The sequence below is a fragment of the Akebia trifoliata genome, chromosome 6 (assembly GCF_017979445.1).
Source record: "Akebia trifoliata isolate Shusen 1 chromosome 6, ASM1797944v1, whole genome shotgun sequence".
In the NCBI taxonomy this organism is placed as follows: Eukaryota; Viridiplantae; Streptophyta; class Magnoliopsida; order Ranunculales; family Lardizabalaceae; genus Akebia; species Akebia trifoliata.
In genome coordinates, this window is record NC_141380.1 from 21,835,801 (window position 1) to 21,853,462 (window position 17,662).

At 32.9% G+C, this 17,662-nt stretch overlaps 1 protein-coding gene across 1 annotated transcript; it reads left to right on the forward strand.

Moving 5' to 3' along the window:
- The first annotated feature begins 13,354 nt into the window (after positions 1 to 13,354).
- LOC147400405 (remorin 4.1-like) lies at positions 13,355 to 17,366 on the forward strand. The gene is made up of 2 exons (XM_086446085.1): positions 13,355 to 14,112; positions 16,889 to 17,366. Exons 1-2 carry the CDS (start codon positions 13,489 to 13,491, stop codon positions 17,078 to 17,080), a joined length of 816 nt encoding a protein of 271 aa, XP_086302211.1. The 5' UTR covers positions 13,355 to 13,488; the 3' UTR covers positions 17,081 to 17,366.
- Positions 17,367 to 17,662: the final 296 nt, after the last annotated feature.

Genomic DNA, 17,662 nt, shown 5'->3' on the forward strand with positions numbered 1-17,662 from the left:
CCAATAATTATCAAGATTTTAAGTCCAGTTCAAGCATTTCTCAAAAGAAATTTAAAAAGAAATGATCAAATTCCTTATTTCACATATGATAATCTTAATAGACTTGAAATTTTAAAGGAATGTCAATTCTTTTATTTGTCGTTATCAGAGTTCATAGTTTTTTATCCATACTTTTCAAGAGAAATCCATTCTATCAATTTCGTAGTCAAGTTCTAGTTAGAAGTCAATCTTGAAACTAAGAGAATTTTTTAAAGTCATTGTGATTCTAAAGTTTCTTTCTTAATCACATGATAAAAAAATCTTACTCAAAAGTCTAAAAGTCTGGTAGAACCCAATGTTATTATGAATCTAGATGAATGATAAACCAATAAAGGCCTGATTTCTCAATCTTTGAACTTGACAATACCGAAGCTCTAACTAATCGAAGCCCAAGAAGCGTGACTCTAGTAGTTCGAGTCCGAGAAACGAGACTCCAACTTTTTTGAAGTAGGATTCTAATAAATTCCTACAAACCCAAACTCAAGAAGCATGACTTTAGTAAGTTCGAGTCTGAGAAACGAAACTCCAACTTTTTTGAAGTAGGATTTTAATAAGTTCCTACAAACCCAAGCTCAAGAAGTGTGGCTCCAATAAGTTTGAGTCCGAGAAATGAGACTCCAACTTTGAAGTAGGATTCTAATAAATTCCTATAAATCCAAGCTTGAGAAGTGTGACTCCAATAAGTTTAAGTCCGAGAAAGGAGACTCCAACTTTTTTGAAGTAGAATTCTAATAAGTTCCTACAAATCCAAACCTGAGAAGCATGGATCCAATAAGTTCAAGTCCAAGAAACGAGACTCCAACTTTTTTGGAGTAGGATTCTAATAAGTTCCTGCAAACCCAAGCCTGAGAAGCATAATTCCAATAAGTTTGAGTCTAAGAAACGAGACTCTAACTTTTTGAGTTGATGTAGGATTCTAATAAGTTCTTACAAACCCAAGTCCGAGAAGCGTGACTCCAGTAAGTTCGAGTTTGAGAAATGAGACTATAAGTTTTGAATAAGGATTTTAATGAGTTCCTACCAATTCCAACTTAAGAAGCGTGGCTCTAGTAAGTTCAAGTCTGATAAACGAGACTAACTCTTTAATAAGGATTTTAATAAGTTCCTACTAACATCAATCCGGAAGCGTGGTTCCAATAAGTACGAGTTCGAAAAACGAGACTCAAACTTTTCAAACTCTAAAAACAAATGTCAAATAAGATTTAATAAAGCTCCTACATCACTTGATGCCGATAATGCTATTGTCATAATTTCAGATCGTATAATTGATTTTGTTGCATAAATGTATTTCAATTTGAATCATTATTATCAGTGATAGAAGATCTCTTGGACTTGACACTTTTTTAATCGATGAGAGTTTATTCTCAATATTCTGATAGACTACTCCGTAGTCACCACACCATTGCACACAAGTGTACATCCATTGCATTTACATTAGTCAGGGAGAATTTTACAAAATTGAAGGATCTGACATCATCAGTGAGAGTTCAGGCTTGAGGACTTGACAAACTTTTAGTTCGATGAGAGTTTTACCCTCAAAGATCCGAACGTCCTGACGAATTGCTAAATCATGCTGCAAAATGAACTGTCACTAGATTTGACTTTCGGATATCGCACTATCTACCAAAGTAGATTTGTTATCTAGTTTTCTTCAACCCTCTACCAAAGATGAGCATCTGTAGACACCCTATTTTCACACTCGCCTGATTAATCAACTTGTCAATCCGATTGCAACGATTTTCAATAATGGATGAATATTCTATAATATTTTTTGTTGTTACTAGATGTGTTTCTAAATTTTGGATAAGATATTTCAAACAAGCAAATTTTAGAAATTACGTTACGCTAAGAAAATATGACCCAAAATATAGAAATCATCATTCTTGGGACAAAAACAACTTTATAAGAAAAATCATAAAAAATGATCAAATTATCAAAATACCCTTAACATCAAAACATCCCTAAAGCCTACATTACACTTAGGAAAACTTTTTCGAAGATAAAATAATAAATTAAAACCAAATAAATTATTTTATCAATTTTCACAAAATTCAACAAAATTACGAAAACGCCCTCATAGGGTCCACAATCATTTCACACTAAAAACCCATAATTGACACAAACTAGCACTCTAATTGAATTCCTTATGAAAAACTAATTTCAAAGCATCCCAAAACATCAAAAATCAGCCTCTCAACTCAAAAACCCTTTTTAAAGGCAAAACGATAATTTTTTTTAAATCCTAAAAATTAAAAATCTGAAACTAATAATTAAAACATTAATTAACATAAAGTGAAATCGTAATAAATTAAATTAAAATTTTGAACAATAAAATCTATTAATTAAGCCCATAGGTCAAATTTTAAGTAGTGGCTCATTTATTTAAATGGGGTCCACATGATATTTATTAAAGAATCCTCCACTGAGGGTCCTAAAGAATTAAAAATATAATTTAATAAAGAACCCTCCATCAGGGGGTTTCTCCAAAACTTAAAAAAAAATTCTACGTAAGATTCAAAAATCCTATTTCAAAATCCTAATTAAACAACTTAAACTTATCTTGAAGATACCTAATCAAATCCTAATTTCTCAAAAAACTCTATAAAAAGGAGTTTCCACAACTAAAATTCACAGGTTAAGAAAAATCCTAAGAAAAATAAGTCAAAAACTCTCCCAAAACTTTCCAAAATCCTAAATTCGAAATCCCAAGTCTATACCTAACACCCAAACCCTGTTTTTTTTACCTAAGAACATTCAAAAAAATTTAAAACACCTAAAAAATTCATAAAATACTAAGATTTAAGAGAAGAAAATCTTATCTTAGAGATCGGAAGCAAATCTAGCAACGAAGAGAAAAACGAAAAGATTCACACGAGGAACGTTCTTTACTAATTTCTGAGGAAATCAACATTCTCAATCACCCAGGTAAAGAAGGTAATCTTTTTATTTTAATTTTTAGTCCATTTTTCTTATAATGTAAATTTTTTGAAAAAAGTAGAGACCGGCGTTCGTTGGACAAGATTGGTGCCTAACACCTTCCAATCCCGTAACATGATCCCTGGACCCATTTTATTTGTAATTCAGTGTGTTTTATCCAGTTAGAGTCATCTTTCGATTCCTAGACCATAAAACTAGGTGACAACTCCAAAAAAATAAAAAATAGATCCGTACTAACAGATCAAGGACACTTTCATTCCTACAAAGAAAGTATTTGTCGAAAACGGAATAGATGTTCCATTGAGTCTTTTGTCCCTGAATATGAGGTGAAACGTGGCGGCATAAACTTTTTCAAAATTTTTTCTTTCAAGATCTCCACTATAAAGGGTGACCTCTAAATTCTCCTAACAGCTTGCGCTGCCACTGTGCCAATATCTATACTCTTCATCATTTTCTTCTCTTTCTGAATCATCTCTATGATCTCCTCTCGAGTCAAACCTATTGTAGGTTCTACTTGAGTAGTTATAGTGGTAATTTATGTCTCTCATTCTCCCATTGGGATCAATGATTGTAAACTTCCTTCTATATTTGAAGTACGATCATTTCTAGTAGGAGGTTGATGATCACTTGGTGGGAGATCTTGTCTTGTTGGCTGTTAGTTTTCAAGACATTGACTCAGGTTTCGATTCTGTTCAGTTAAGTCATTCATTTTCTTCTGCATTTTCTTTTGCTATTTTTTTATGACTTCTAACATTACTAAGAGTTGAGCATCAATAGTTGGTGCCACGAGTGGGAATGCATTGACTTCGGTAGGTTTAGTGGATCTCACCATTGTTTTGACTGAAATCAATATGCTATTGATTTCCTACGGATGATGCCAGATTTTTGTGGTCAGATTTCGATTGATGGTGTTGATGGACTCTGCCTTACAGACCCGAAGCCACTCTTGTCACCACTCTCCTTGTGCTTGCGTGGTACTTGCCAAAATCTTTCTGACGCTCAAGTTAGAGAAGTAGAGGAATAATCTAATCAACTGGTTAGACCTCCAATCTGTCAAAAGATCATTTCCTCTATGCTAATCATCTTATTTATGGATCTTTCTTACAAATCAGGGTTTTCCCTTTTCATAGGGGGTGATCCTGGGAAATCCCATGATTCCTTGGATCCTAAAATAGAATGGAGATCTTCTAGATTGGATATACTATACTGGGAAGATCTCCTCCGAGATCTCTAGGCTTGATGTGTGCATATCAAAATAACGGGTATTATTTTCCTAGGTCTGCTCTGCTTGGTAGGTCAAGTCATTTTCAATGTTATACTGCCCTTCTAACAAAATTAGGTGCTCTCTACTTTGACCTGCCCAGGGCAGCGTCTGCATGCTGATATGTGCATGGTACTCAATCGGCCTAGACACATGTACGGTCTAGATAATTAATCGCTTATTTTCCTCTACAGTAAGTTATGTGGTTTATGTATATATGTGAAATTATGTTATTCTGATTACATGTTAGAATGTTAGATGAGGAATCATATTCATTTTATTTTTTTTTCATATTTTCATTGTTGAGAGATTGAGAAATAGAAAGCAGGTCTAAGGTTGACGTTACGATGAATGGGCTTGGGAGGGCACATCAACGATTGGCATCCTACATCTTCGATGAGAAGTAATTTTATATTAATTTTAGTTAAACAATTTATTTTACTATGATGTTTATGAATTAGTTGGTGGTGTTGTAATGATACGTTTTGTATTTTTTATCAAATTGGACTTGATGCGAATTTAGTTTCTTAGGTGGTTGAGATCTGGTTTATATGAGTGATCTTTGTTTTATGAGTTTTTTTTTTTTTCTAATTTTTTTAATACTATTTTCGTTTATTATGATTGGTGAATTAGAAGATCGTCCTATTGTCTGTTAAGCCTCCATATTCGACGGCCATAATCTATGGATTTTTTATTGTCTTTTTTGAAGTTCATTCTCCAATAATTTAATAGTTTAGGGCCGTCAAAAAAAATTCTACAAGAAAATATCTGACGGGCTAAGATCGTCAAATATGGGTATTTTTCACACAGTGTCATACATACTTGGAATCATTCAACTCTTGAGAATTTTCACGGGTGAAAAGTATGATGGATCATTCTTCAAATATGGGACTTGACATCTTTGACGATGGCTTCAACTACGTAATTATGATAACCTTGATTTTGAGAATCTTCTTTGAATTATGTCTAGATCTACCTAATATTTGGATACAACTAGGTCTAATGTTAGTCAATGCAGTACCTACCACATCCTCATAGGACCATGGGAAAACATTATCATTGTCAAAATTTCAATAGTAAGTTTATTGTTTTCTCATGTTCCTTTTGGGACAAGACATTACCAAATCGTTCTTCTTAGGTGTATTCTTTAAATCTAATATTTATCAAGTTCAGTTGTGGAACTCAAAACTCCTCTTCGTTTTAGATTTTATGCTCAAATTATTATTACACGTATGATAATCAGAAAACTTCATTACTTTATTAGAATTGAGAAATGCCTTGATAACAAAGATTGATGGACTCAACTAGAGCTAATTAACCAATAAAAACTAACATGACTAACACAACTGACTTAATAAAAACTAACATGACCTATAAAGCTAACTGAATAAAAACTAACATGACTAACACAACTAACTAAATCAAATCTAGAAATGACTTATGGACGATTGACTACAAACTTCAAAGTAATCAAAAATATTCGAGAGGATAGACTATGATGCCAGGGTTTGTGCTTCTTTGGTATTTTCACGATGGATGTCTTGAACTCATCTAATTTTTTCACCATTATATATTCTAATTTGAACCTATGAGATGATGAATAACCCATTGCTTCAAAAAACTTTTTGCTTTCCAATATTGTCTCTATCATGGGATAGATGGGCTCATTTATATGGACTAAAGATAGATCATCACGATTGATCAAGTGAATAAAGGAAAACAGGTCAATGGACCCTAGTTCGGTTGAAGAAATTAGGTTCAAAATTGGTAGATGTAGATTTTGATAAATAAGCAAAGGATTAGTGGTAACATTAGGTATTGTAGGGACATATATGGTGACTATCTTCTAATCAATTAGATTTTGAATAGCATGATGCAAAGTAATGCATTTATTAGTGTGGTGATCAGGTATTTGATGTTATCACAAAATAAGTTGGCCCTGTGATTTTGAGGAAGGAGATTAGGCAAAAGCTTAGGCTGTGAAGGTGTGAGAAGATATTTTTTCAATATTTTTTTATATGTAATACTGAGAGGCATTCCAAGCTTAGAAAATTGTTTTTGTGTTCTAGGTTGTGAGGTAGCTTGGGGAGACAGTGTTATTGAAGTATTAAACACTTGTACCGCAATTGTATTGAATCTAAAACTTTTGGATTTAGATTTTGTCAAGTTATAAAAAATTCCCAATGAGTGACCATCTTCCACTTGGCTTCCAACCTTGAGGAGATATTGAAAAGTGGAAAGATATTGAGGCATTAGGTACTTGGCATAAGTGAGAGTTATATTCTCGAGGATGATCCTGACATGTTCTTTCTCTTGAGGACGATACCACAATTGAGCAACTTTAGCTCTCCATTGAGCGATGAACTTAGTGAGGGTCTCTTCGAGCTTTTGCTTCGTCGTTTCCAAATACCTTCTTATAAGCTCAATGTCGATATTAAATGAATATTGACTAATAAATTCATTTATCAATTTACGCCATGTTTTTACACAAGATGAGCCAATGCAAAACATGTTTTTACATGAGATGAGCCAATGCAAAATATGTTTTTACATGAGATGAGCTAATACAAAGTAGATCCAGTGAGAATTCTTTGAAAAAGTTAAGTCATCTGCTTATCACTCACTCATTGATCTTGCATGATGCCAATGTATATTTTTAAGTGAGTCCTAGGCATCCAATCTCATCAAACTTATCTATATCTGGCATAGTAAATTTCTTTGACAGATTAACATTAAGAAATAATGTTATTGCCCCAAATCCAATGGTGAGATAATGTGGGTCCTTGATATTTTTTAATATAGTTTCAATTTGAGTTATTCGATGTATTAAAATAAGGTTAATAGGGTCGTCATCTTCTTTTTTTTCTTCATTGAGGTCAAGCACATCTTGAGGTTTTTCGGTTTTATCTTCAGTCTTTTTAGTTTTTAGGCTATCAATCTATGTTTTAATAGAAGCAATGATTTTTTGCTTGAAAAATATCCAAAGTCTAACAGAGTGTTGTTTCATCCATGGTAGTTGTTCCTTAACGTGGAAATGGTAAGTTACTTGGACTTGACGACGATACTATGGTAAGATGACTTTTTTAATAGGCCCAAAGTGGCACAAACGATGATTTAAAATATCTAAGAGAAATTATGACCAGATCGAAATGAAATCAAATTAACCATTGATTCTGAAGGATTGATTTTTTTTTAACCACACGATTAAATATTTAATATGAATTATCCCAAGTCTAGTGGTAATCATTGAGTCCAAATGCACTATAAACCTATGATGACTATAAAAGTGATAATAGTTAGTTGGGGTCTAACCCTAATTGGATTGAATCTTTTATCAAATGGATTGATTAAATCACATGATTGAATTCTATTGTTGTGAAAAGGTTTGGATCTTTGAGCCCAAAATCAATTAGTTCGTCATTTTCAGAAATGATGAATCTTACAATAAACCATCATGAGGAACCCAAAAAGTTTGATGGGTCTAATTTCAAAAGATGGCAATAGAAAATATTGTTTTACTTGACAATATTATATTTGGCCAAATTTCTAACTAAGGATACCCTGGTTCAGCAAAAGAATGAAATTGGTAGGACTACTATTGTCTTTTTTGAGACTTGGAAACACTCTGATTTCCTATGCCTAAATTACATCTTCAATGGATTGGACAACATACTGTACAATGTATATAGTACAATCCAAACTATAAAAGAGTTGTGGGAATCCTTAGATAAAAAATACAAAACAGAATATGCTGGAAAAAAGAAATTTGTTATTGGTCGATTTCTTGAATTTTTATGATTGTGGATTCCAAGACTGTTATGAGTCAAGTCAAATATCTTCAAATTATCCTACATGAAATTCATGCAGAAGGTATGACAGTTAATGAAACTTTTCAGGTGGCATATATAATATAAAAATTACCATCATCGTGAAAAGATTTCAAAAACTATTTAAAATGTAAACGTAAAGAAATAAAAATGAAAAACTTGATTATAAGATTGAGGATTGAAGAAGACAACCATATGAGTGAAAAAAGAGTTGAGAATCACTTTATAGAATATAAAGCTAATGTTGTGGAAGATAAAAGGCCTAAGTCAAAGTTCAACAATAAAAAGAGGAAATTCTCCAATCAAGGTAGTCAGGGTTCTAAATGCAAGGATTATAAAAAATTCAAGGGGAATTGTTATGTATGCAACAAACCTAGACATTGAGCAAAGGATTGTCGCAAACGTAAGGAACAAGATTCATCGAAGAATAGACATGTTCAAGCCCAATTGACTGAAGTAGAAAACCTTACGGTAATTGTTTTCGAAATCAATCTTTCTATAACTATCACTGAAATCAACTTAGTTGGAATTCTAGATAATGGTGGGTAAGCACAGAGGCCACTCGACATATATATTTTGATAATAATTTCTTTTCAGAATATAAGACAGTGGAACATGGAAAAAAATTGTTTATGAGCAACTCTTCAACTTCAATAGTTGAAGGTCAAGGAAAGATTGTGCTAAAATTTACTTAAAGGAAGAATTTGACTTTAAATGATATGTTGCACGTACTCGACATCCAGAAAAATCTTGTATCCGGATCTTTACTTAGTAAGAAGGGTTTCAAGTTGGTTTTTGAATCTAACAATTTTGTACTTACTACGAATGGGATGTATATGGGTAAAGGATATTTGACCGATGGTTTGTTTAAAATAAATATAATGACTATTGTATCCAAAGTTTTCAATATTAATAAAATTAATTCTTCTTCTTACATGCTTGAATTACCTTATGTCGGGCACAATAGATTAGGACAGGTTAATTATGATTCTTTAAGAAGATTAATTAATTTAGGATTGTTGCCTAAATTTATTTTTTATGTTAATCATAAAAGTGAAATTTGTATAGAATATAAGTTTTCAAAATAATCTTTTAAATTTATTGAAAGAAATTATAAACCTTTAGATTTTATACACAGTGATCTTTGTGATCTAAAATTTGTTCGAAGTAGAGGAGGTAACAAATATTTTATCACTTTTATTTATGATTGCACTCAATATTGCTATGTGTATTTACTAAGAACCAAGGATGGGGCTATGGAAATGTTTATTAAATATAAACATGAGGTTGAAAATCAAGTCAATAAAAGAATAAAGGTCCTAAGAACGAAAAGAGGTGGTAAATATGATTCATTACCTTTTGATGAGCTTTGTGTTTAACATGGAATTATTCATCAAACAACAGTATCATACACGCCTTCACAAAATAGAGTTGTTGAAAGGAAAAAAAATCGAATTATGGAATGCTAATTAATTTTGATTTATCTTAGAACTTGTGGGGGAAACTTTACTTTCTGCAAATTATATTCTTAACAAGATATCCCACCAGAAAACTATTAAGACGCCTTATAAATTATGAAAAAGCAAAATTCCTTCATATAAATTCTTAAAAGTGTGGGAGTGCTTAGCAAAAGTAGCAGTCATAGGTGTGTTAATTTATATTGAAAACATAATATGTAATCAAAATTGTTTGAAGATAATAAGATATTATTTTGGTTAATTTGGAATCTGAATCAAATTGAAAGAACTTGAATCTAATTATGAGACTACTAGCCTTAAACAATGTTGAGGCTAAATTCCATGGGGTCAGGGCATGCAATCATAGGGACTACTTCCATCCTAAAGGGTGTGGGGATATCCTACCATATAATAAAAAAATCAAAAAATAAAAATTGTTGAGACTTGAGACTCTGTATTAAATGAATGATTGAGCTGGGATGATATTTTCAAAGATTTTTAACTGAAATAGATCCCTCGTAATGGAATGATGTTTCCATTGAATCCTATATTTTTTCTTCCTTGTCAATCATAAATTTGATGTTGTGCCTCATTTGAGGTTAGAAAAGCCCATGATGTTACATAGAGAAATAATGCAAAATTATACATATTGAATAAGTAAATGAAGTTTATTTATATTTGTATATCAAATGAATTTTATTCAATCTAATTGTTATTGGAGCTGATTTGGATCCAGTAAAAATCTGATCCAACAAGAGATTGACAAATTCTTATTGGAATAGTTTTGGGTCTCATTTGTATTGGATTAACCACAAATCGATCCTAATAAAATCCAAACCGAGCTCAATCAATTGGAAATCCTAGTGACGACTTATTCAAATCGTAATTGAAAACCGAGGTTCTATATTCCCATTTAATTGGAATCGATCTAATTAAGGCAAAAATCGAGAATCCAAACTTTTCGTAAAAAATTTCGAGGACTCCAATTCCAATTCCATTAATATGAGAACCGGAACCAAACCACTAGGAACTGAAACCAAAAAAATTTAAAGATTATGATGTCGGTTCCGGTTCTGATTCCTTTAGGAACCGACCCAACCCGACCCATTGACACCACTCTGGGCGTGACCTAAACGCGGTACGTCCCTCTCAATAACATTAGCTTTAATAGATGACAAACACGTGTCATAATTTTCCATCGTACACTGTACTTCCATTACATCACGAATATAATTCCAAATAATCTATTATTCACGTGTTTCTCTCTCATTGCCCCTAATCATATATTCCTTTACATCGTGAAAGAAATATCAAATATTCAAATTACTTTATTTTTCAGATAATATTTAAATATCACGTGACACGTCGACCGTATAATAATTTAAGATGAAGATCCAAGTGCAGTGCCACAGGTGCCCTCTTTCGACATAAGTGACGTCAGATATGATGTGACGTGATGTTTATTATCCGACACGTGTCGATCATCAAAATGATATATATCAGACTAACCTAACACGTGTTTTGTTGCTTTCTTAGACCTGACTTAATTATAGTGGAATAATAAAGTGGCCGACACCAACCAGAGAAAAAAATATCGAAGAATCTGCGTCTCTTTTACTAGCTAACACATTTTAGATCCTGTATACCCTGGAGAAGATTTATTAACTGACTCCTTATATGCTTTCATTGCTCCTATGTCCAACGATCACAATCTTCTTTTATTTTTGTTTGTCATACCAATAAATAATAAATAACACAAAAAATAGAATGCCTATCTTGTTGGATCACTCTCTTTTTCATTACCAATCATCTCAATGTAAATTCCTAAATTTAGCAATATATACAAAAAAATATTAAATAAGAACAATAAAAAAATACAAGATTAATTTATACTTGTGTCGACGGATGCATGATGAGAGTTTTCTTTATATTTGAGAATTATTATATTTCTTATCTAAATAATTTCTTAGCCTTAATAATCTTTCCAAAAATAAATAATAGTTTCTTTGTATAAATGCGAAATCTACCCTCTCTTTTGAGTTGTCATAAATCAATACATCAAAACATGTGTGGTTGACATGGTAAGGGCACATAACCATAGATCTTTTTCTTCGAAATACACAAGGAAAAGATCAATGATTCTATGTCCTTACCATGTCAACCACGTATATTTTACGGCATCGATTTGTCATTAATTCTCTCATTTTATTACACAAATTGCAACCAATCAATCAATCAATCAATAAATCAACCTGACTGGACTGGATTACACTTGTAAAAAACATAAAGATGTGCATATAGTCATTTTCCTAAGTTATAAACAACTTTTCCTGATTTGCCTTTATTTATAATGATAAAGAGAAGATATTCAAAAATTTAAAGGACTTTATTACAAAATGCATTTGGACCTTTACTTCGGTCTGATTTTCTTTTTAAAAACAAGAACTATTATACCTTAAACAAAATATATTTGGCTTCATTATTTAGTGTTCTAATTTAAAAAAAATGGTTTGCCCATATAAATTCTATATTTCATAAATCATAACACCATACATCACAAAAAAAAAAATGTTGTCATACATTTGATTTTTGAGTCATGGGCTTGGAACATATCTTTAGGCCTGTCGAAGGTTGGAACCTACGAATTAGACTGATATCTGATGTCCAAGTCTAAAGAGTAGGGTAGAATACAGTGTACTCCACGTGGCATGCAAAGCAGACGTGGAGTTAGGTTGAAACCCAACTCCCGGATGCACACGCTTAGTAATAATTGACTTTTAACTGTTCTACGTTTTTTCTAGTGACATGGGTGATTTAGACATGCACCTCTACGTGTTGGTCAATGTTAGGGCTACCCCTTCCCGTGTTCCAAACTGATGAAATGCCCTTGACTTTGATTTTGTCCAGGTGACTAATGTAAATTGACACAAATGCCCTTTCTTTCAACTTAGAGATAAAATCCTACCCTTGATTTTTCTCCTAGGAAAATTTTCATTTTCAAATTGATAACCTTTAGGATAAACTATTTATTACTTATTCAACCTTTTTAATCAATATATGATAGAAAATCCTTAATTTTTCTATCCAAAATTTCATCATTCTCCTTCTCCGTAAGTCCTATCTTGTCATTGAGGATTGAAGTTTCAAGGAGATGGTTAGAGTCGTAACATTGAAAACAAAGATAATTTATTTTTTTTCATTTTCAAGTAATTAACTTTTAGGATAAATTATATATTTTCAACCTATTTAATCTAGACTTCAATTCATTTTCGTTAATATCTTGTAGAAACCATGGATTCTAGTCTCGGGCTTGGCTCAACCATAGAACTCATGCTAAGGGTTGCTTTCCTCTAGTCATGTGCTGAAATTTGAGTGATCTCTTGACTTACTCAATTACATATTGGGAAACTTCCATATAGGGGGCGGGAAGTGCAATTGTACAGACTATTCCTCTCACAAATGGGTGTGGGAATATATTATACAGAGAAAAAAAAAAAAAAAGAAGCAAATCATGAATTTTTATTTTAAACCAAAATTTCGTTGATCTCCAACTTTTTCAAAAATCTAATCTAGTTCTTGAAATTTTAAGGTTGATAGTTTACGATCTTAATTTTGAAGAAGAAGGTAAAAAACTTTTATATATTCTGACTGATTTTAGGGCGAAAATCAATTAGAGTTTGAAGGTAAGGGCATTTAAGTCATTAAATTTAGTCTCTCTCGTAGAACACCTAGGTCAAAGGGCATGTCTAATCATTTTTGTCTTATTTGACGTTGTGGGTTGGGTGCCACGTTATCGTTGTCTAGGTTTTACTTGCATTGAAGGTGGACGTGTATATGTGTGGTTCAAAATCCCTAATCCTAAATGATTAGAGCAAAAGCCAAAAGTAAATTAGAGTCTTCTTTCCTTGTTCTATTCGTTCACTTCTTTGTTAAAAGTACATGACACATATACACAACTATATCAAACATGTTGAGTGATCAGACGGTAAATATCAATGGATCAGGTCAAGTTAACGATGAAGATGAAATCAGAGACATCCATGCTTTAACCCCAACAGTGGGCCCGAATCGAGCTCGAAGAACAGAAACATGGGAAACAAGTAGCCATCGATCTTCCTCTCTTTCTACAACAAGTGAAGGTTCTTCAAGTGAGAATTTTTCAAGTATGAGCAGAGAATTCAACGCTTTAGTGATTGCTGGATCAACAATTGGAAACAACAACAACAGCGCTTCCGAGAACGATGGAGGTGGTAACCATGGGATCAACAACTACAACAATCTTACTAGGATTGGAGAAGAAGAGGTGCCGGAGGAAACTAATCCACTTGCAATAGTACCAGATAATAACCCTTTAGACCCGGTTCCTTCACCTGGAAGAAGAGCCGTGGTTGGTTCATCTTCAAATATTAATCGAGTCGACCAAGTTACAATGCAGCAAGTGAAGAGAGATGAGATAGAGTCGAAGATATCCGCGTGGCAGACAGCGAAGATCTCGAAGATCAATAATAGATTCAAGAGGGAGGATGCAATAATCAATGGGTGGGAGAGTGAACAAGCTCAGAAGGCCACATCTTGGATGAAGAAAGTTGAGGTAACTTTATAGGTTTTGAATAATTGATGATTGATCCCCAAATTTATCAATTTGGTCGGACCATGGTCCAACCCCGGTTCGATTTGGTTGGATCAATATCAATTTAAATTTACCCAAAATTTTAGAAATATGTGTTTTGTTTTTCTTAGATTACCTTAATTAATTTATTCTTCTTATCACAAAAACCGGTCGGTCGGACCACTCGTTGCCCCCCCTTTTTTTTTTTTTTTTTGAAGTTTAACAAATAAAAACAATCGTAAAGGTGTAACACACCTGGGGAAATACAGTTGAGATGAGACAAATTTCCTCGGGATAAGTATACGTTTCCTACGGATCATTTTACCTTAGGGCGTATTTTCCCATCTCCGCTGTTTTGTTTTGGTAAATTTTTTCTTTTGTTTTGGTCGTGAATCGATCTATAAAATACCACGTGGAAGATTATTTTGGATCGGTTCACTTAAACGAAGACTCATTTAAGAGTTGTGATAATTTGAATACACCACGTGGCACACTCAATCGACTCCTCTGACGTGACAAGTTTGAAAACAGTAGATCTGTATGTCCTGGGATACACAATTCTCTCGGGATACATTTTTTTCTTTTTCATGGGAAAATGTAGTTTTGTATCCCGAGACTTAAACCTGTCAGGAGAGTTGATTGAGTGTGCCACATTGGGTAGTCACTGTATCACGATTCCCTCGTTTAAATAAGATAATCTCACTCCCTCGCATGTGCTAGAATCGTAGATTTTATGGTTCGGGATACACATCCCCATAAATATGTGCAGTTGTGTATCTCGAAAAAAAAGTGATCTAGGATTTTAACACATGTCACCTTAGGAGAGTATAGCTAGTGAGGGAGTCAGAAAATCATTACTCATTAAATAATGAAATTTCTTTTAAAAATAAATGTTAAAGTGAATTCCTTTTATCTCAAAGTAAAGGAAAGTGTTTGAACTGGCTGTGGATGTGGTAGTATGCAAAGAACCATAGATTTGTTTCCTTGTTTCTTGAGGAAATAAATCTATGGTTCTCTCCACATTGCCACTTCAGCAGAGTGTCCAAGGAAGTTAGTTTAGAATGATTCCGAGAAAAAGCATCTATGGTTTCTTGCACACCTCCATGTCAGTTCACTGTCGAATGCAGTACTATAGAAACTCACTTTGGCATTTTCCTTTAGACATAAGATGTTGAATGTGTTTGGTATGATGATGAGTGTCATAAAAAGCTTGTGTGGAAATTGTAACCTAGACAATTCGGTCTAGGTGACATCCAACTGGTGCACATGTCCTTACCACATGTGGCGGTTATGGCACCAAGGGGTCTCTAACATGTGCAGACCCAGCCCCTAATACCAGACGATCTATTTTGCACAACTTATGACCAAGATGTGATGTATATTATTTTCAGACTACTAGCTCATAAAGTTTGCCAGAGTTAGGATTTTGCCCACGTGTGGGCAACCAAGAGTGGAATTATTATTATTATTATTTGAAAGGGGGGGGGGGGGGGGGGGGGCAACCAAGAGAAAAAATATGTTTTTTGTAAGGGTAATAACCATAGATTTTTTTTATCCTTCGTTATTTGTCACAATAACTTATAAATCCTTATAAACTATGAAAATTCTTGTGGGGGCAAGTGCCCCCACTTTAAATCCATCCATGGGGAGGACCCACATTAAAAAAAATAGTTTTGGTATGTCAAGGGATATTATTATTGTTGAATGCATAGATTAGTCTTGGTTTTTTGAAATCAGCCATTAACCAATCTAATGTATTCAACAAGGAAATGTGATGTATTCTGGGACCTTCTCCACATAGATTTTGAACTTAACCTTCATGTTATCTTCTATGTTCTAGCTAATGTGCTTCAAATAGATTGATTTAGTAAGCAACCATCTGATAAAAACTAGATTAAGGTTTTTCCACTCTTTCTTCCTTTTCATGATTTCCTTGTCAAAGGGTAGTCTTAATCTTTCAAGTAAATGAATGAAAGAACACCATAAATAGAAAGTGATATATATGTTTATTCATATCTTTTGTTCCCACTTCCACCTATGTCACTATTGGTCTTCTTTTCTTCCTTTTAGAATTTCCGATTTGTACAAAAGTACTCATTCTTGCTAGGGTCGTTACTACTTTTATTGCACTCTCTTAAATGATTTATTTTCTTCCTTTATTTCCTAATTGAATTGTTTCTAGGTCTTGAATTAGCTCAATTTTGATTTTATTTGTTACAGTCTTAGTATTCATCCATCTCAACTCCGTAAAGTATGATTGGTATTATTATTTTCTTGTACAGTTTTCATTTAGTTTGATTGATACAAGTCAGTCACATAATTAACACCCTAAAAGCTCTCCCCTTTATCCATCAAACATTAATTACTTTAGTGACATCTCCTAACCAATATCCCACATCTTTATGTATAGATGGACCAAAATATTAGAAGTGACATGCATCTTTGGGTTATTTCTTGTCCAATCTTAACTAGTGCTTCATTCTTATGAGTGCTTTGACAAAAGATGTGTTGCAAATATTTTCTCTAGGTGTCACATATCTTAAAATCTTTAGCTTCTAATACATCCATGATCTTTAGTTTTAGTTTTGAAATGAAAAGGATTGCGTCAAGTTGTTCGATGGTGTAAAATAGTGTCAAAATATAAGCATGTATTCGATCTATTTTTTCTTTTATTGTTTTGTAATTTTATCTTTTCAAAATTTTCTTTTATACTGTTGTACAATAATGATGATTTTTTTTTTTTTTACCTATTATGCAGAGGAAACTTGAAGAAAAAAGAGTAAAAGCTCTTGAAAAAATGCAAAATGATATAGCAAAAGCACGTCGAAAGGCAGAAGAGAGGAGAGCATCAGCTGAGGCCAAGAGAGGAACAAAGGCAGCTAGGGTCATAGAAATAGCCAACTTGATGAGAACCCTTGGAAGGGCTCCTGCTAAGCGTTCCGTCTTCTAGTCCTCGCACACAATAGAATACACACTCTTCATGAAAATCAATATTTATATAGAACTGGTTAGTCTCCTAATACAGCCATGCACCCTTGACCTTTTAATCCTTGAAGGGTGGTTTAAGAGTTGCGCCAAATATATAGAATATTAAGGATAAATTTGAATATGAAAATGCTTTCATTAAAGTGTGTTATTGATTGTGATGAAGTTTGAGGATAATGTTTGTCGAAGTGGGTTTTTATGTTATGTACTGCTTCTTATTGATTAATTACCTTGAATCTTTTTGAGATGAATCTAGATTTATATGGAGGTGACTTAATGGCATCTTTACATATTGGGTTAGATCTATAGCAAGCTAGACTTAACTATGTCAATTTATATTTTATTTTTAAGGAAAATTATTAAAAAATCACAAAAAAAAAAGAAATTAATTCGTAAAAGAATCAGATTTTTAAAAAATTATGAACACGAATCTTTTTTAATCTTTTAAAGGTCGAAAATTTAAAGGTCGAAAATGTACAAGAGGAGAGAGAAATTTTCGATCCTTAATCATTCTACTCTCTCTTTCTTCGTTTTCTCTCTTCTACTT